Source organism: Solanum verrucosum, unplaced genomic scaffold (genome assembly GCF_900185275.1).
Source record: "Solanum verrucosum unplaced genomic scaffold, falcon-dt-bn FXZP01000037.1, whole genome shotgun sequence".
Taxonomy (NCBI): Eukaryota; Viridiplantae; Streptophyta; class Magnoliopsida; order Solanales; family Solanaceae; genus Solanum; species Solanum verrucosum.
The window spans coordinates 777249-798209 of record NW_026020240.1 but is presented as its reverse complement, the minus strand read 5'-3'; the positions used below and the strand labels follow the sequence as shown (position 1 = coordinate 798209).

Below are 20961 nucleotides of genomic sequence, written 5' to 3'. Positions count from 1 at the left end.
GACCTTCCCAACTTGTCCAAAGTATGGTAAGAACCATCCGGGCGAGTGTCTTGCAGTATGGTCAGTCTGGTCATAGGTTGAAGGATTGCCTTTCTGCCAGGCAGGGGCAAAAAGGTAACAACAATAGGGCTCAGTCTATAGCTCCAACAGCACCAGCAAGTCGCCCAACTCAGTAGGGTGCTTCGTCTGGTAAAGGTGGCGGTCAGCGCCAGAACAGGTTGTATGCTCTACAGGCTCGCCAGGACCAGGAAGATTCTCCTGATGTGGTCACGGGTACGTTACAAGTTTTTCATTTAGATATTTATGCATTGTTAGATCTAGGGGCTATACTGTCTTTTGTAACTCCCTATATAATAGTAAATTTTGTTGTCAGTCAAGAAACTCTTTCAGAACCCTTCTCAGTCTCTACTCCAGTTGGTGCCAATATAGCTAGATGGGTATACCGAAATCGCTCTGTCACAGTCTCTCATAAAGTCACCTCAGTAGATCTTGTAAAGTTAGAAATTGTAGATTTTGATACCATTTTAGGCATGGATTGTTTACATTCCTGTTATACCTCAGTCTATTGTAGAACTAGAATCGTTCGATTTCAGTTTCCAAATGAGCCAGTCTTAGAATCGAAGGGTAGTAGTTCAGTGCCTATGGGTCGATTTATCTCTTAACTTAAGGTCAGAAAAATGATCTATAAAGGTTATATCTATCATCTTGTTCAAGTTAAGGATTCAAAATCTGAAACCCCAGCTCTTGAGTTAGTCCCTATAGTAAATGAGTTTCCAGAAGTGTTCCCGGAAGATCTTCCTAAAATTCCTCCCGAAAGGGAAATCGACTTCGGCATAGATCTCCTTCTAGATACGCAACCCATTTCGATTCCTCCTTACAGAATGACTCCAGCCAAGCTTAAGGAATTGAAAGAGCAGTTGAAAGACCTTCTAGATAAGGGCTTCATCAGACCTAGTATTTCTCCATGGGGTGCTCCAGTGTTGTTTGAGAAAAAGAAAGAAGGTTCTCTTAGGATGTGCATTGACTATCACAAGTTGAACAAAGTCACAATCAAGAATAAGTACCCCATCCCCACGATTGATGACTTGTTCGACCAACTTCAGGGTGCTACATGCTTTTCCAAGAAAGACCTCAGATCCGACTATCATTAGCTCAGAATTAGAGATAGTGACATTCTGAAGACATCCTTTAGGACCTGGTATGAGCACTATGAATTTATAGTTATGTCTTTTGGACTAACAAATGCTCCTGCAGCTTTTATGGACTTAATGAACAGAGTATTCAAACAATATTTAAACTTGTTTGTTATCGTCTTTATTGATGATATCCTCATTTATTCTCGGAGTGAGGAGGAGCATGCGACTCATCTGAGAGTTGCGAACTCTCAAAGATTGTCAATTATTCACTAAGTTCAGCAAATGTGAATTTTGGTTACAATCGATCACTTTCCTTGGTCATGTGGTATCCATATAAGGGATCCGAGTGGATTCTCAGAAAATTGAGGTAGTGAAACACTGGCCCTGACCCACCTCTCCAGCAGATATCAGAAGTTTCTTGGGTTTGGCTGGTTATTATAGGAGATTTTTGAAGGATTTTCATCCATACCTTCCCCTTTGACCAAGTTGACTAAGAAAAAGGTCAAATTTAAGTGGTCAGATGAGTGTGAGAAAAGTTTCTCAAAACTGAAGACTAGGCTGACTATAGCTCCTGTCTTGACTTTACCAGATGGTTCACACGAGTATGTAATTTATTATGAGGCATCCAGGGTTGGCCTAGGTTGTGTGTTGATGCAGCGAGGTAAGGTCATAGCTTATGCTTCTAGACAACTTAAAGTCCATGAGAAGAACTACCCAACTCATGACCTCGAGCTTGTAGCCATAGAATTTGCCCTAAAGATTTGGAGACATTACTTGTATGGTATTCATGTTGATGTGTTCACAGACCATAAAAGCCTCAAATATGTGTTCACCGAGAAAGAGATGAATCTTTATCAGAGGAGATGGCTTAAATTCCTCAAGGTCTATGACATGAATGTGCTTTACCATCCTGGTAAGGCCAACGTAGTGACTGATGCTCTCAGCAGACTGCCTATGGGTAGTGTATCACATACTGAGGAAGAAAAGAAAGATTTAGCCAAAGATGTTCACCGGCTTGCTCGCTTAGGAGTTCACCTTACGGACACATCAAATGGTGGTGTGATAGCTCAGAATGGATCAGAATCTTCATTGGTAGCGGAGGTTAAGGAAAAAACAGGACAGTGATCCTATATTACATCAGCTGAAAGGTGCAGTTCATCAGCAGAAAGTTGAGGTTTTCTCCCAGGGGAGATGGTGTGCTTCGTTTCAAGGGTCGCTTATATGTTCCTAATGTGGATGAGTTGAAGCAACAGATCCTTACAGAAGCCCATAATTCCAGATATTCTATTCATCCAGGTGCCACTAAGATGTACCGTGATCTACGGGAAGTCTTTTGGTGGAGTGGCATGAATAGGGACATAGCAGACTTTGTGGCTAAGTGTCCTAACTGTCAACAGGTGAAGGTTGAACATCAGAAACCAGGAGGTATGACTCAAGAGGTTAGCATTCCTACATGGAAGTGGGAAGTGATAAACATGGACTTCATTACGGGTTTACCTCGTACTCGCAGACAACATGACTCAATTTGGGTGATAGTAGACAGAGTCACTAAGTCCGCTTACTTCTTGGTAAATCTCAGTACAACATTTCATCCACAGACGGATGGTCAGGCAGAACGTACCATTCAGACCTTAAAGGACATGTTGAGAACTTGCGTGATTGATTTCAAGGGTAGTTGGGATGATCACCAACCACTCATAGAGTTCGTCTATAATGATAACTTCCATTCCAGTATTCAGATGGTCCCGTATGAGGCACTATATGGGCGTAGATGCATGTCCCCGATTGGTTGGTTTGAAGTAGGTGAAGCAACCACGATAGCCAAGTATCCTTACCTCTTTCCTTCCGATTTCGTTTCAGCTTGAGGTAATAGTTCCTCTCCAGTCTCTTAGTTTCTCTTGTGTATGTCAATCTCAGTATCTTGTTCCCTCAATTATCCTTGCATTTCAACCTCTTTGCATGTTCATGGAACTCAGATTAGTCAGATATCAGTTTCTAGTACTTAGTGGTAGGGATTGCAGCTCCTTCCCTCCATACTCAGCTTGTTTCGACTTCATTCGAGGACGAATGTTTCTAAGGGGGAGATAATGTAACACCTTGAACTTGAGATAATAGAAAAGTGCAGCTTTCCAGTATCTGGTGTCAAAACAATTGAAATCACCCACAGACTGTAGGTAGAACCATGGATCGTAGGTGGGGTCCCATGGTTCAGTCCCAGACTTAGGGGAATTTCAGAATCTAAAGATGACACCTACGGTTGTGAACCACGGTCTGTTGATTGACTCTGTTTTATAAATATACATTTACCTAGTCACTTTTTAGAAGAAGTCAGAATATAATAGTAGTACAGAGCAGAGTAAAAACATATTACTTCTAGGTTTGTTTGGAATGGAGGAAAATATTTTCCAATTTTTCCATGTTTGGTTGACTTAAATGTTTGGAAAATATTTTTCAAATCAACTCGTTTTCCTTAAATTTAAGGAAAATGACTTCTCTTCCAAAATTAGGGAAAATATTTTTCAAAACTGTACTTCATCCTTTAATTTTTGTTTCTTGTCACCCCTACCACCCCAACCCAGGCCATTCTCTTCAATTATTTTTTTTAAGAAAACATTATTTTTGAAAATTATTTCAAATTATTAAAAAAAATCATTTTTCACGCAAACACTGCCCCTCGCACCACCCCATCCAAGCCACCCCCATCAAAAAAAAAAGTTTTTTAAAAAATTGTTTTTGAGAAGTATTTCAATTTTTTTTAAAAAATCATTTTTATCCCCTGCCCCCCCCCCCTCGAGACCCCATCAATTTTATTTATTTAAAAAAAATATATCCCTAGGTCAGGTCCTGGATCAAATCTCAGGGTCGGATTTTGGAACGATCATCGTGGTCTTGTCCTAGTTTGAGTGTCGGGGTCGGATCGTAGATCAATTATCGAGATTGATTTGCGGATCAGAATTTATTTTTCTAAAGATTGTTTTTTAGTCTCAAGTCAAAAATGAGAGATATTTTCTGAAAAATATTTTTCATTCACCAACTAAACATTCAAAAATAAGTTAGAATTCCAATTGTTTTTCAAAAAAATATTTTTTAGAAACATTTTCCTTCCTACCAAACACACCCCTAGAATTTACTTCTTTCTCTCACCATTATATGTATGAACATCACATTTTAACTATTATTACGTTATGTTCTAATAATATTATGCCAACTACTTTGTGAATTCACGCCCCAAAAAAATTTATTAAATTTCTAATTTGCATGAAGAGAAAATGAATTACATGTACGAAACTGTTAAATTTTGCAAGGCATGAATAGCAAATGAACTAGATTTTTTTTTACGGAGAATGATCTAAAATGACTTTTAGTTATTTAAATTGGTATAAAATTACTTTTTATCCATCTTTTAATTCTAAAGTACTTCTATCGTTAAATTTTTCGTTCGAAAATATTCTTATTTCTAATGGTTCATACTCATGAGAAGACAATGTTATATCAAATTTCATAGTTTACATATATTTTAAGCCCTATTCCATTAAAATAATTTGAAATTATTTAATATATGAGCGCATATAATTAATTATATTTTGGGTTTCATAGTAAAATTAACTCCCCCCAGCCTGGGCCTGGCTCTCTTTTACTTTTTCTTCTTGGGTCTTATCCTTTAATTTATATTTTGAATTTTTTAAACTTACGATATACAAGAGACCAAAAAAAGAGAGGAAAATAACGACATTAAAAGATAATTTATTAGTATTTTTTTTGTGTACTCAAAATTCAAAATAGGTAATAAAATAGTTCTTTTTTCTATCTTACCCCTACCCACTATGATATTAATATAAATTTTAAAAAAGGGAAAAAGGGCTTTATATACCCCTCAATTTTATCATTTAGACCTGATATGCCCCTCGTTATGAAAGTGATTCATATATACCTCCATTGCTATACAAATAGCTCCACATATACCCTTTTTCTCTGTGAAAAAATTAATTTTATTTTTACTTTTTAAAACAAATATAATCCATATGGGATATATTTGATCCCTCCTTATACATATTTTTTTTTGACTTTTTTGTTTCAACGATTAATTTAAATTTATCATTTTGATGGTCAAATTTATTTACGTTTCACTAAGTTTCTTGTAAAATTTATCATAGATGCCCCATTTTTATTTTTTTTACAAATACAAAAACTAAGTTACAATATAGCCACAAAAAGAGTTTAATTTTTTTTTTACACTAAAGAATGAAAGGAAAAAACCGAATAAGAAACTTGAATAATGATAATCAAAGAAGTCAAAAATAATTTTTGTATGAAAAAGATTAAAATATGCCTTAAACTTTGCTAGAATGATTATATATATACCCCTACATGAATTTATTTAAAATTTACAATTTAAAACCTATTTTTTCACTTCCGTTAGATAAAAGGTATATGTGAGCTCCTTTTGCTACAGTAAGGGTATATGCAGGGAATATATGAACCACTTTCATAACAAGGAGTATACCCTAAATGACAAAGTTAAGGAGTATATCAAACCCTTTTTCCTTAAAAAAATATAGGCATAATAAATAAACATGACCCTTAAGTTGGCTTCAATGGACAACTATGGCCTCCAACTTTGAGTTTGGACAAGTAGACACTTAAACTTGAATAAAATTGAACAAGTAGACACACGCAGTGTTTTAAAAGACTATGTTGGGACTCTAGAAAAATACCTTGAGACTCAAGTGTGGACTTAGTTCTATAAGATTTACGCCCTAAGCGCCTGACTGTACGCCCAACGCACAACGCTCGGGGCTCGCCTAACAGATATTAGACAAATTATGCGTTAAAATCTTTAATTAACATTGTTGACCCTCATAATTCTTGAATAAATGAATGATACTTCATAATTTTTTAATCTATAGAGATAAGTAGATTGAGAGTAACTCAAATAACCAGTTGTAGTATCACATCTTTTCTACTGGATAACATTGTGAAGGTGATTATACATTACGTAATATTTCTTTTAAAAATATGAAATGAAATTTTACTTTTTCAGTTATCATTGCTCTTCATGATTTTGTCATAATTCTCAAAGTTATCATATTTTATTTAGCTATTTGAAAGTAATTTTATTTTTATTCATCATTGAGTGATATTTTTATTATAATACTAGCAAGTTTTTATTTATTATTTTCTTTTAGGGGGTGAATTGTATAATATGATAAAAAAATATTTTTATAAATAATGATTCTTTTATTATTAAAAAGTTAAAATATTAAATTATTTATACTTGTATAATAAGTTTTATTTTCTATGAATTTCATTAATCATGTTTGTAATTATTTCAAACTTTGATGTATTTTTATAATTTTGTGTTATTATATTATCATACTATATTATTATTAAAAATTTAAAGTTCCATAAGGCTTACGCCGCACATCTCGAGGCTTACGCCTCGCCCTAAACTAAGTAAAACACCTCGCTTCACGCTCCCGTCGTTTAAAACACTGGACACACGTATCCTATATAGGATAATATATGTAGAATGCCACATAGGGCACAAAATTGCCATGTAGGGTGAATGTGTCTATTTGTTCAATTTTATACAAATTTAAGTGCCTACTTGTGCGTTAAAGGTCATAATTGCCAACTGGCGCCAAGATTAATGATCATGTTTATGTATTTACCGACTTAATTTTTTTTGTTATTTGTCAAACATAACTTCGAAAATTTAACTTATTTTGCTACATTTAATTTACTTTTACCATCATTTTAGCTTAAAACTTTCTTAATTTACCAAACACTCCAAAAAATGCTTCACAACTATCAACTTAAGGCTCTTAATTATTGAATAAAAACATTAAAAATCGTGAAAGAGACATTACAAAGTTACAAACTAAACAAGTCTTGGTATACATAACATTCTTGAAAACTAGAAACAAAGAACCCTAAAGAAAAAAACCATTTACAAACAAAGTAGTAGTTATAGTAATAAATAGTTTTACTCTCCAGTGCCTGTAACTCCCAAATCCTTCTTGTTGTGGTCGTCTTTACCGGCCCCGAAAACGGGACCACCTTTGCCAGCAACATCATCTACCTTATCTTGAATTTTATCAATTTGAATCCCTTTTTCATCTTCACGAGAATGAATATCCATTCGTGGCCTATTCTCCTCTTTCACTATTGATTCATACGTTGTTGCTGTTAAAGATTCCTTAGGTTGTGCACCTTGTGCCCCTAACATCTTTCTAAATTTTCTAAATCTTGTATTTTTTGTATATTTAGCTAACAGTATTGTAAATTTGATTTTTCTGTATTATTATTAATGAGTATATCCATTAGTATTTTGCATTATATATCTAAAGTCTTAGGTCGGTTGATGTTTTGTGATAAAATACAACTTTGTTGAAGAGGTCGCCACGTTTCATTTGGAAAAGATGGATATGTGCCACATGCTTCGTGGGACTACTCTTACGTGTTTTAACTTCATGGAGCCAAATGAAAGTTATTTTCCCATTTTAATTTAGTTGTCATGTTTTAACTTGATATTGATTTTAAGAAAATTAATTTAATTTTTGAATTTTATTATTTTAAATAAAAAAATTCAAGATATTATTTAATATTATGATATAAGATATGCTATGTGAAAAAATATGAACTAAAGAATTGCTAAAAGAAAAGTATAACAAACAAATTAAACGGCACGATCAGAGGAGTGTAGTTAAAGCAAGAAAAATAAAATAAATAAAATTATTCTCTCTATCTCAATTTATGCGACACACTTTAACTAAGCACATAATTTATAAAATATTAAATTTTGAAATATTTCAAAACTATTCTTAAAATAAAAAAATTTAAAGAAAAAAGATAAGTATATCTAGGAACTATCATTAATGATATCTAAATTAAATACGCTTTGTTATACTTTTAGGACACTCATGATCTTACCTTCTAACTTTTGATATGTATATATCTTTTGAACTGACAAAGGAACCTGTGTTATAATCTTCACGACCTACTCAAAATTTATTTAATTTTTACATATAATAAAAAAAATCATCTTGATATATAATTAAAGTTTCACCCGAGTAACTTAATTAGGACTCACACCCAAATTATAATCTAGAATTCTCAAAAGACATTCACTTTATTGTGACTTACACTACAAATCCTACAGTCTCATTATCTTCTCAATCTTTGCCTAACAGAAAATCGCTAGAAATCTTCATAGGTACGCATATTTTCCATCCTCTCACGTTTTCTTGTCTCGTTTATGGTCAATTTTAGTTTATAGTTCTCATTGGAGTGTGATTATTGCATGTATTGTTGGTTTTCGATTTTCACAGATCTATTTTCTTATCTTTCAGCCCTAGAATTTTCATTTTTCAAAGATGTGTTAGATATTTGTGCACGTTTAATTTTTTTAAAAAAATATTCTCTTTTTCTAGAATTTTACTTAAATGTTGTTTTCAGAGATTTATGCACCTTTATGTTAAATAAATGTTCTACTTCTTTGGGATTTAACATTGTTATGGAAAGAAGTTTATTATTTGCATATTTGATTTGATATCACCTACTTTCTTAGGATTTAACTTTGTATGGACAAAAGTTATTATTGACATATTGAATTTCAAATTTATTATTTATCTGTGTGTGTATGTATGTATATATATATATATATATATATATTATTTGGATGGCGTGAGATTTGATCTCAGGACCTTTGCGTGCTCATATATCATATTTAAGTGTGTGACAATCTCATCTAAAAGTTTAAACTATTAGAGAGAGCACACTTTAATTATTTAATTATATTCTCAACAATATATTTGTTGTGTACTTTTATATTGTTTCATCTTTATTTTTGTCTATTTGTTGTTACTTGTTAGGAGTTATTATTTATTGTCTACAAATTAACTGTAATAGTAGTTAATGAGTACGAAGTTACAAAATGCCTAAATTAACTCAATAATGCACCTAAAAGATCTAACTTGATTGTAATAACCTTGAAAGTAATTTTTGAATATTTTTGGAAAATTACTGTGTTACCCCTCTCGTTAGTCGTCCCTAGTTTTATTTGATCGGTTTATGAGGTTAGTTTCATAGCGGGATAATAGAATTGGAATTTTTGGAAATTTTAGAGTTTTAGAGTTTTGGAGACTCTTAAGTTGTTGTAAGTGTCTTTAGTCAACATCTAGAGCAATGAGTCTCGAAATGAAATTATGTCGGTTCCATCATTTCCCGAAGCAATATTTAATTTTGGAGTGTTGTAGTTCTTCATTTTAAGGTTTTGATGTGGATTCGAGCCCATAAATTGAGTTATTAAGTGAATTCAAATCAAGATTTGACTATGATCAACATTCGGAGTTCAAACACTCAAATTGAATTTACATCGATTTTGTTGAATTCATGAGCTGATTTTAGGCTTCGGTAATACCTTGGTTAATTTTATGGAGGTTCTGAGGGTATTTTTATCTTTTGGGTGAAAGTTGGTTAATTGTGGCTTAAACAGGTGTCGGGTCAAGGAGACCTCGAATCGTTGTTTTGATGGTACCATTGACACCAGAACATTGAAGTTAGTAGGGTAGCACATTCGATCTGTGTGCTCGGAATTTTGAACGAATCCTGATGGTCCATTCAATGGATTTTTTAGTACCTTAGTGTTACTGTATTTTGTTTTTTGGTTTCTCCTTCGCGTTCGTGGAGTCTGGCCACGTTTGCGAAGGGTCTGGTGTTTTGGCCTTCAAATTCGTGAGGTCTTGGCTGCGATCGCGGAGGGTTGAGGTGGTGACCTCCACATTTGAGCGCGATCACGATGGGTCGAAGTGTTGACGTCTTGGTTCGCGGGGTAGTTTTTGTGTTCGTGAATGGTACGAGATGTCACTCTTTGCGTTTATAGGGTAGTGACTGCATCCGTGAAGAGTAATTATCTAGGCAATTCAGTAATTCCCCAAAACATGTTTTCTTCCCCATTTCTCCATTCTTGGACCTTGAGAGCACTAGTGAGGTGAATTTAAAGAGGGGTTTCAAGATAAATCTATTGGGTTTTATGATTTTTAACATATAAACCCTTGTTTTCAAATTCAAAGTTTGTGGATTTTCTCTTGAAATTAGGTTTTAATAAATTGAGATTTTATGAATGATTTCAAATCATTTTTCATTATGATTTCACTTAAGAGTTAAATTATGTTTGGGTATTTTGATTTTCTATAAGTATTCCGAATTACCCCCAACCCTCGAATTTGACTTTATGGGTTGGTTCAGGCCCGGTGTTCAAAATGAACATTATCAGTGCCGTAGTTCATGAATTCTTATGGGAATTCTGTATGTGATTAGATTTTGTGGATTCAGAACCTCAACGTAAAGAGAAGGCTCAAATGCTGAGTTGATTTATCTTTCATCAAAGGCAAGTGGACCTCTTTAGCCTTTTGTAAAGTATGTTGAACCTTGTATGCCTTATTTGTGTGTTCGAGAGCAATGAGAAATGGTGAAGGTCAACGTATGTTTCATTCATATCAAATGTTATTATAATGCTAATAATGATCATGTGGGATAAAGATGTCTTCGTTGAAATATTAATGTGTGATATGCCTTGAGTGACCTTTGGATGACTTATTATAATTGATTCTTAGAGTGAGAATTGGCATCCTCGTCCTGTGCATTTGATCTTGTCTTCTTGTTCTGTTGTTGAAAACTATGATGACCTCTATATCCTTGATATGCCGATTGAAAATGGTTCCGGTGAGTGATGTTATGCTGATATAAAATGGTTCTAGAAAGTGATGTTATGCCAATGGAAAATGATTCTGGCGAGTGAGTTATGCCAATGGGAAATAGTTCAGTCCCCTAGGGGTCTCGTGATGCTTATGCATCAGGTGTGTATAGATAGGACATACATACATCATCTTACTTTACATTTAGCTTTCAAAAGCATTGCAAATTATTGTTTGATTGATTCTATGAGTGGTTTATTGTCAATGTGGGATATTGAATTGGAACATGGAGTTGATCTATTAGAAATTCTAATTGTGTTACCGATTAGTTGAATTGCTTTTATTGTGTTATGTTCAGTGTATGATTGCGTTGCTAGAGTGAGTTGTATTTTGATCGTTGTGCAGGTTGTAGTATGTGGAGATTTGGATGGTGTGTCAGGGTATATTATGTTTGGTATTACATTATATAGGGTCATCTAGGGATGCTTGATGAGTACCGTTGTTGTTTTGGTACTCTCTCCCTCGCTTTCCACACTTGTGTAGGTTACGAGCCCGAATCATTTTGATCAGCCTTGCACATCATCGTTTAAGACTTGTTTTGGAGTTCGTGGGGTAGCTTCTGTTCATCCCGGCAGATGTCACTTACTATTTTATTATGTATTTAATCTGTTCTAGATATCAAGACATTCATACTTGTGTTTTCTTTAAATCAGTTGTATTACTTAGTGGCTTGTACACATGACACTAGGTTTTGGGGAAGATTTTGTTATGTTATGGCTTCCGCAATATACTTATATTATGCTTAGTTCTTTAATTCTTTTCTTACTTCCGCATTTACCCTTGTCAAGGCTTATTTAAGTTGTAATATCTTGGTGGGATAAAATAGGTGTCATCATGCCCGGTTGATACACCCAAATTACACCTCCAAAAAAAGTATAAAGCGGTCATTATCCAAGTAAAAAACCTAACAGAGGTTATGGTCGATTCCACTAGAAATGAGGTTTAGACTTAGTTTAATAGTTATTATTTGTGCTCTTAGTCGTCTTATTTCTGTAGCGGCGGGAGTGGGGGGGGGGGGGGGGTTATGTGAAAATAATCGATTGGAATGCTTGCATGTAACAAGTAGAAAAGTAGCATAATGATGTGTTTGAACTTAATAAAAGATGTAACTAGGATATTAGTGTTCCCCACGAATCCTTAACACAGTAGAACCTTATAGTAGTAGCCATGTCTAGTGTCTAGCATGAAAGATCGGCAAGTTATTTATCACCTAAGTGGATGGTCACCTATATAAGTGAATTTCTTCATGCAAATTGGTCCGTCTATAGGTGTATTCTTTACTAACCCCTGACGTTGATTCCAAATTAGTTATCCTTTCGTCCGTTCAATCTATTAGATGAGGGTTGATAGTAACAAATCTTCGTTATATAATCCCATTTCCTAGTCTTTACCCCCTTGGTCCAGCTAGTAAGAATAAGGTGAGTTCTAACACATGCCTCTATTAAAAAGTAATCAAAGCGAAGGAAAAAAAATACATTCATAAACACTATTCAAGAATTACTATTTATTACGTCTATTTCCATCAATTCTTCATGGTTCCACAACCCTAGTTGTGGAATTAGACACACAGTTTTTTTTTTATCACGATTTATAATAATTTAGTTAATAGAAATCATGAAGTTACAAGATGAGTATTGAAAATTCAAATTATTGAATTGAATTTCAAAACACAAATCCATGATTAAAAGTATAATTAATATCCAATGAATTCAAGAATTATAGCAAAAGAGGTTCCCTACTAATCCTAAAACTCCAAACTGACATAATATAATAAATAAAACCTAAGAAAAGTATTCATAGACATCTAAACCCAAGCCAAACAAAACTGAAAAAAATAGGATTCAACAACTTGTACGACTCAATTGTATGGACCGTAGTCCATTGTAAGGTCCGTGGAGTCCTCTTATGGAAGACAATGTTTAATCAATCTCTAGGAACTCTTCTACGGTTGTAAGTTACGATCCGTAGACCAACGTACAACCTGTCCTATAAAATCATGGTTTAAGTCCTCTATCTTCAATTGTTTGAATGAAATCTACGAACCTCCCATGTACAGCTCGTAGAAACTTCTATGAATAGTAATGTTGTTTCGTGGTCTGGGAGTTCCACTTCTTCAAATATGTTCATCTATGACCATAGTTGTATGAATCGTCAACCAAAGTACAACTCGTACTAGTTGTTCATGGACCTCAAATTGGTCTTTAACATTTCAGGTCATTCATCGACGAGTCCATCTACGGGTCGTGGGTAGGACCATGACTCGTAGTCTGGCTCATAGATGGTCTAAATACTCTTGTCAACCCTGTATGATCTGACTCAACTGCCAAAACCTATTTCTCTGCTAACGAAAGACAAAACACAATCAAGTCACTACCAAACGCTTATTCGACTAAAAAAAATCCTAAGTTTAAAGCATTACAAGTACCATAAATCATTGGTACATCAACACCCTCAAATTAAAATTGATGTTTGCATGTCCTCAAGCGACATAACTTTCACAGAACGACACTTTGCAAAAGAAGATCAAGAACCTACGAGAATCACATGGTCATTTACAATCATAACACCCTCCGTTCTCATTCAAAACCCAATGCATCAATAGTTTCTTACCAAGTTAATTAGCTTGGTAAGAAACTATTGATGCATTGGGTTTTGAATGAGAACGACCACAACAATAGCCTGGATATCTTTTCCATCCCTTCCTCCAAACTTTTTTGGCAAGTAACACATGCGGATCAATACATAACATCACTAGACCAATAGAATGTTACATACACAAACAACAATCACCAAAACAACAATTATTTACAGTACTAGTTGTGACCTTACCACGAAGAAGTCCCTTTTTCACACACATATAAAAAATTTCTCAAGAATGGGGACTAGGTAGACACTCACTTTCACAAAAGAGATTTGAACCATGTATACCCACTATCATAAGCTTGCCCTTATTTTCAATACTTAGACTCTAAACTGTTGAATTAAGATCAGTATAAGACATTTAGCTTGTAACCTAGGCTCAGAGACAAGTGTAACATATTTAGATTATATTGAATTTTTCCCTCGACATTGCCTTCACCTAACTCCAATTTTACAACCACTACTCATTTCACCCCTTATTCTTTCTTCCCCTTAATTTTGCTTCAATGTTCAGATGTGGCTTTTGCTCTTCTTTTCCTCTATATTATTTTTCTTATGTTCATCAATTTATTTTTCTTCTTTTTTCTTGTTCTTGTTCTTTATTTCTTTTGTGCAGGCACACCCAATTATTTCCCTTTTTCTCATTACACTATTCTTTTCATACCCCTTTCTTTTCTCATTTTCCTCTATCGTAGGCACCCTCAATTTAGGCATTTTGCCTGAGTTGTGGTGCACAATGTACAAGGAGGGACCAGGTCTAAAACCAAAAGTCAATAGTGAACGATGGGTAATGTGAATTGGGTAATAAAATAAAAAGGGTTTTAGGCTCAAAGATTTGTATCTAGGGATACAACTTTAATTTGGTTGGTTGCTTTTAGGCTAAGTGAAATATTTCCAATAAAGTCCTTTGACCCTTTCCTAATGAAAAGTTCAATCATCAAAGAAAAACTAATAGAGGAAGTTCTGAATTAGTATACATGGTAAGACTGAAATAATGGTCTCACACATGACATAATATTGCATTATCAATTATTAACATATCTGGTTGATGTTTTCGTAACACCACAGATTCGAAACAAGGCAAAACAAAAGTTATATGGAAATACAGGTGCCATCCATGCCCGGCCACCCATGGCCCGTGGATTGACCCATGGACCATAGGTAGGGTATGTGGTTGGTCACCCCAGCCTGGATTCCAACCTTAGAACCACGGTCCGTGGTCCAAGGTTCGTAGGTCGAGGTCTAGAAATCAGGTCTCTGACCACCAAATAGTGAACGTGAAAGACGGTCAATCATCCTGAGGACGGTCCATCGGTCGGGAGTTCGTAGGTCCTCGATTGGCAATTCATTTTAGGGACTTAAGGGTCTTTTTTGGTTTTAATTAAATTGAAGTGGTGTCATTTATCCAAAGCCTAGGACACCTATATAAGTATTTTTAACCCCCAAAATCCCTATTCAAGTCATTCTCTCAAATCCCAAAAGAATTCCCAAAACTTTTCTCTCAAATATTCTCTCTCCAGAAGGAAGATATTGGAGCTAGGTATAGATCAAGTCTCGCAATCTTCAAGCTTTTGTGGGATTTGTAACTAAGGTATGATGGCTTTTTATCCATGAGATCCTTTCTCCCATGAAGTCCCCTAGAATTCCATAATTGTAAAGTCTGAATCCCCAATTCTAGTTAGGGTTTCCTCCAATGTTGTGAGTTATGATGAATGTTGATCCAATTGAGTGGATTATGATTGTGTATGATTAAATTGATAGGATTACATATTTTTTGGATAAAATTATATGTACTCATGCCTATTCCATGATTCTAACCTAGAATTGATATAATTGGGTTGATGCCATGAAGGGAAACTTTATGGGCTAGATATATCCTTATAGGATATATGATTTATGCGTAGAATTTCTTGAGATTGAAGCATAAATGATGGTCATAAGATATAGTGCTTTGAGAGTAAAGCCTAGACTATGAATTGTTAATTGTTGATTGTTGATGATGTAGTGTGGAAGGGATACATCCCACAATGAATTGCTAGCATAATTGTATGAATGTGAAAGGTTTACTCACATGAATGATTCTAGGTTGAAGGGATTGCTCACCTAAAATGAATCTAGACTAAAATACTAAATAATTGATGAGGCTAGAGGCCACTACCCTTGACCTCCATATGGGAAGGATATGTGGTGATTTCCCATATTCCTTATAATTGAACAAGAGGTGATTCCCCACGTTCCTATTATGATGAATGGACATGGAGGCGAGTACCCATGATTCTTATGAAATGATGTGGAGGCGATTACTCATGATCCGAATGTAAGTAAGGCAAGAGACGAATACCCATTAGCATTTGTAAGTTAGGAAAAGAGGTGAATACCCATGTTTTTAAAAGTAAGTATGAATAATGTGATTATGTTATGAAGATGATTAGCTTGGAGTGTTGCTTGAGATGCCTTCCATGATGTAAGCATGACTAGAGGCGGATGACCCAAGTCTTGAGTAAGGATATGTTGAGGTTGTTGAGAAGTATTCCTCTTTTACTATGTTGAATTATACGCGTTGATTACGCTTGTGGTTATATTGACTAACCCTTATGTTTATGTGGTTTATGCTAGCTATCATATTTTAGTACATGTTTCTACTAACACATACTCTTGCCTACATTTCTTATCAAAATGTAGGGTCCGGTTGCATTGATTCTCACATTCGTGGCTAGGTTCATAGTTCATCAAGAAGTGAAGATTTGGTGAGTAATCATAGCATTTGAGGATGTGATCACCACTTTACCTTATGTATTTCTTTTATGTTTTGGAATGTTGTATTTTCCCAAGATTTATTAATGTTGGTTAGTTGGCTTGAGACAATTGTATTAGACTTCCACTCGTTTTATAAAGACTTTGATTGTATTGAAATGTTTTAAATTTCCGTACCATTTTCTATTACTTTATGTTATAATATGCTAAGTGGATTGTATGAGGCCTATCGGGGTCTTGTACGCCTTATTACATATCGTGAAAAACTTGGTAATCAGAGCACAAGGTTTAGAATGGTTCTAGGATGTCTCAAGCCACGTCTCGTAGAGTCTTGTTCATAAGTGTGAAGCGGCCACATTTATGAAATAAAGGCTATTAGATGTTTAGGAAATCTCACTTCTTCATTTCTCTAAGTCTTGCCATGGAGTTTAACTCTATAAGGTCTTTCTCTAAGTCCTTACCCGATGGTTTTTAGGATATGACTACTAGAAGGGCTAATGCTAGAAGGAATGAGGGAGACAATGTGTGTCAAGAAGTTCCTCCACAAGATCCTCCTCAAGCTCTGATTGATCCTTTGACTGATAATGTGACAAATGCAGAGTTTAGGTCGGCTTTTCAAGTGTTGGCTCAAGCTGTGATGGCCCAAGTCAATAGAGAGGTGGTAGTCCCCGTGAACCGAAATATGGTTACGATGGCGTCAAGAGTGAGGGACTTTACAAGGATGAACCCTCTGGAATATTTTGGCTCCAAAGTTGAGGAAGATCCTCAAGAGTTCATTGATGAGGTCTATAAGAGACTTGCTATTATGGGAGTGACTCTGGTAGAGAAGTCAGAGTTGTCCTCTTATCAACTTAAAGGGGTTGCTCAGATTTGATTCACTCAATGGAAGGAGGCAAGGCCAGAAGGATCGGGTCCCATAGAATGGGAAAAGTTCAAAAGTGCTTTTCTTGATCGATTATTCCCACTTGAGATGAAAGAGGCCAAACTGCTTGAGTTCATTAACATTAGGCAGGGAAATATGAATGTGAGGGAGTATGCCTTGAGGTTCACTCAATTGTCCAAATATGCTCCTTCTATGGTATCGGATCGTAAGATTAGTAGGTTTGTATCGGGTGTGTCCAACATGGTAGTCAAAGAGTACCGCACCACTATGCTTGTCCATGACATGGACATTTGTGCCTCGTGGTGCATGCCCAAAAAATGGAAGAGGAAAAATCAAGGAAAGATCTAGGGAGGCAAAGAGGGCAAGAGTGGATGATGGCAACTTTTCATATTCTATGTCCGGTAGACGAGGTCATTCAAGTTTCCGACAAAAGTCCTCCGGGAAAGGTTCTACAAATGCTCCTCCAAAGTCTAGTAATGAAAAGGTGTCTAACCCTAAACCTCAAGGATATGGTAGTAGGTCTTTAATGCCTACTTGTGCTAAATGCGGAAGAAATCATGAAGGGAAGTGTCTAGCAGGTTCTAATGCTTGCTTTGGGTATGGTAAAATGGATCATAAAATAAAGAATTTCCCTTCGGTTTCTAGAAATGAAGGAGACACTCGTCGTAGGGCTCAACACTACCCTTCATCCGGTCCAAGTGGTTCGGGTGTAAATGCTCCCAAGCAAAATCGATTATATACACTCCAGACTAGAGGTGATCAAGATATTTCCCTGGATGTGGTGACCGGTATGCTAAAAGTTTTTCAACTTGATGTGTATGCTTTACTTGATCCCAGTGCTACTTTTTCCTTTATGACCCTTATGTGCCTATGAGGTTTGATGTGCTCCCCGATGTGTTGTTAGAACCTTTTTCTGTCTCTACCCATGTTGGTTATTCTGTGGTAGCTAAGAGGGTTTATAGAATATGTCCCGTTTCCTTATCTTATAGAGTTACTCTTGTTGACTTGGTAGAGCTTGAAATCCTAGATTTTGATTTCATCCATGGTATGGATTGGTTGCATTCTTGTTATGCCTCTATTGATTGTAGGACTCGTGTAGTCAAGTTTCAATTTCCAAATGAGCCTATCCTAGAGTGGAAGGGGGGAAATTCGATGCCTAGAGGTCAATTTGTTGCTTGCCTTAAGGCTAGGAAAATGATTTCTAAGGGTTGTACCTACCATATAGTTAGGGTGAGGGATGTGAATTCCAAAATCCCTATTCTTGAGTCGGTCCCCGTTGTAAATGAGTTTCAGAAAGTGTTCCCTGATGATCTACCCGGTATTCCTCCTGAAAGGGAAATAGACTTTAGAATTGACCTTCTCCAAGATACACAACCTATCTCTATTCCTCCTTATAGAATGGCTCCAGTGTAACTTATGGAGTTGAAAGATCTGTTGAGGGATTTGTTGGATAAGGCTTTCATTCGACCTAGTATTTCGTCATGGCGTACTCCAGTTTTGTTTGTACGGAAGAAAGATGGTTCCCTTCGTATGTGTATCGATTATTGACAATTGAACAAGGTGGCTATTAATAATAAGTATCCTTTTCCGAGAATAGATGATCTGTTTGACCAACTTCAAGGGGCAATTTATTTCTCCAAGATTGATCTCCGGTCGGGTTATCACCAATTGAGGGTGAAAGAAGAAGATATTTCTAAAACGACTTTTAGAACCCGATATGCTCATTACGAGGTTTTGGTGATGTCCTTTGGTTTGACTAATGCCCCAATGGCATTTATGGATTTGATAAATAGGGTGTTTAGACAATACCTTGATATATTTGTAATTGTGTTCATAGATGATATTTTGATTTACTCAAGGAGCAATAATGAGCATATTGATCATTTGAGAATCGTATTGTAAATCCTCAAGGACCAACAACTTTTTGCTAAGTTAAGCAAATGTGAATTCGGTTAAGGTCCGTAGCTTTATTAGGCCATATTGTTTCAAGCAAGGGTATTGAGGTGGATCCGATTAAGACGGATGTGGTCAAGAGTTGGCCTAGACCTCTATCACCGATTGATATTAAAAGTTTCTTGAGTTTGGCAGGTTATTATAGATGTTTCGTTGAGGGGTTTTCTATGATTGCCTCTCCATTGACGGCTTTGACTCAAAAGAAGGCCAAGTTCATATGGTCGGATGCTTGTGAGAAAAGTTTCAAAGAGTTGAAAGATAGACTTACTTCCGCTCCGGTGTTGACTTTATTGGAAGGTACGAACGAATTTATGGTATGTTGTGACGCCTTTAGAGTTGGGTTGGAATGTGTGCTTATGCAAAATGGTAAGATGATTGCCTGTGCTTCAAGGCAACTTAAAGTTTATGAAAAAAACTATCTTACCCACGACCTTGAATTAGCGGCGGTGGTATTTGCCTTAAAGATTTGGAGGCATTATTTATTTGGGGTTCATGTTGATGTTTTCACCGACCATAAGAGTTTACAATATATGTTTACCTAAAAGGACTTGAATATTCACCAAAGAAGGTGGCTCAAATTATTAAAGGACTATGATATGAGTGTCCTATATCACCCCGATAAGGCGAAGGTAGTAGTGGATGCTCTTAGTCGACTATCGAGATGTCCATAGATTGGCCCGATTGGGTGTTCGATTGGTAGACTCCGCCAAGGGTGGTGTCATGGCTCATAAAGGGTCAGAATCATCTTTTGTGGTAGATGTTAAAAGCAAAGTAATGTCTTGATCCGACTTTGGTAGAATTTCAAGAAACGGTACTTAGAAAGTTTGTTGAGGCTTTCTCTCAAGGAGGATATGGTGTCCTTAGATATCAAGGTTGGTTATTTGTTCCTAATGTTAAAGACTTAAGGGAATAGACTCTGTCAGAAGCCCATATTTCTCGATATTCTATTCACACGGGAGCCACCAAGATGTACCGTGACTTGCAGGAGATCTATTGGTGGAATGGGATGAAGAAGGATATTGTAGGATTTGTGGCCAAATGACCAAATTGCCAACAAGTGAAGGTTGAGCATTAGAAACTGGGAGGTTTATCCCAAGATATTAGCATTCCTACCTGGAAGTTGGAAGATTTGAATATGGACTTCATAGTAGGGTTGCCACGTACTCGGCGACAATATGATTCGATTTGGGTTATAGTTGATCGAATGACGAAGTCGGCCCATTTCATTCCTGTCTATTTTTGTTATTCGGTGGAAGATTATGCTAAGTTGTATTTGAGGGAGATGGTGAGATTGCACGGAGTTCCCTTGTCAATTATCTCTGATAGAGGTACTCAGTTTTGGAGGTCTTTCCGAAATGGTCTTGGCACTAAGGTTAAGCTTAGAACAACGTTTCATCCACAAACTGATAGGCAAGCGAAACGAACAATCCAAACATTGGAAGACATGTTAAGGGCTTGCGTTATTGATTTCAAGGAAAATTGGGAAGACCATTTGCCTTTGATTGAACTTGCCTATAATAATATCTATCATTCTAGTATTGGTATGGCTCCATTTGAAGCTCTTTATGGTAGGAGCTGTAGATCTCCTATAGGATGGTTTGAGGTGGGTGAGGTTGCTTTGATAGGACCCGAGTTAGTTCATGAGGCTATTGAGAAAGTTTGACTCATTAGAGAGAGGTTGAGAACAACCCAAAGTCGACAAAATTCTTATGTCGATGTTAGAAGGAGAGACCTTTAATTTAATGTGCTTGATTGGGTTGACTTGAAAATCTCACCCATGAAGGGTGTAATGAGGTTTGGTAAGAAACGAAAACTTAGTCCCTGTTTTGTAGGCCCA

The 20961-nt window shown here is 35.9% G+C and overlaps 3 protein-coding genes across 3 annotated transcripts in view; 1 reads left to right on the top strand and 2 right to left on the bottom strand.

The window, feature by feature from the left end:
- LOC125832840 (uncharacterized) overlaps positions 1-20961 on the bottom strand; it is a 592533-nt gene that overhangs the window by 52209 nt on the left and 519363 nt on the right. The gene's annotated exons all lie outside the window — the stretch shown is intronic.
- On the bottom strand, positions 7123-7389 carry LOC125832842 (uncharacterized). Its single transcript, XM_049512037.1, has one exon. It carries the CDS (start codon positions 7363-7365, stop codon positions 7123-7125), a length of 243 nt encoding a protein of 80 aa, XP_049367994.1. The 5' UTR covers positions 7366-7389.
- On the top strand, positions 17449-18045 carry LOC125832826 (uncharacterized). Its single transcript, XM_049512016.1, has one exon. It carries the CDS (start codon positions 17449-17451, stop codon positions 18043-18045), a length of 597 nt encoding a protein of 198 aa, XP_049367973.1.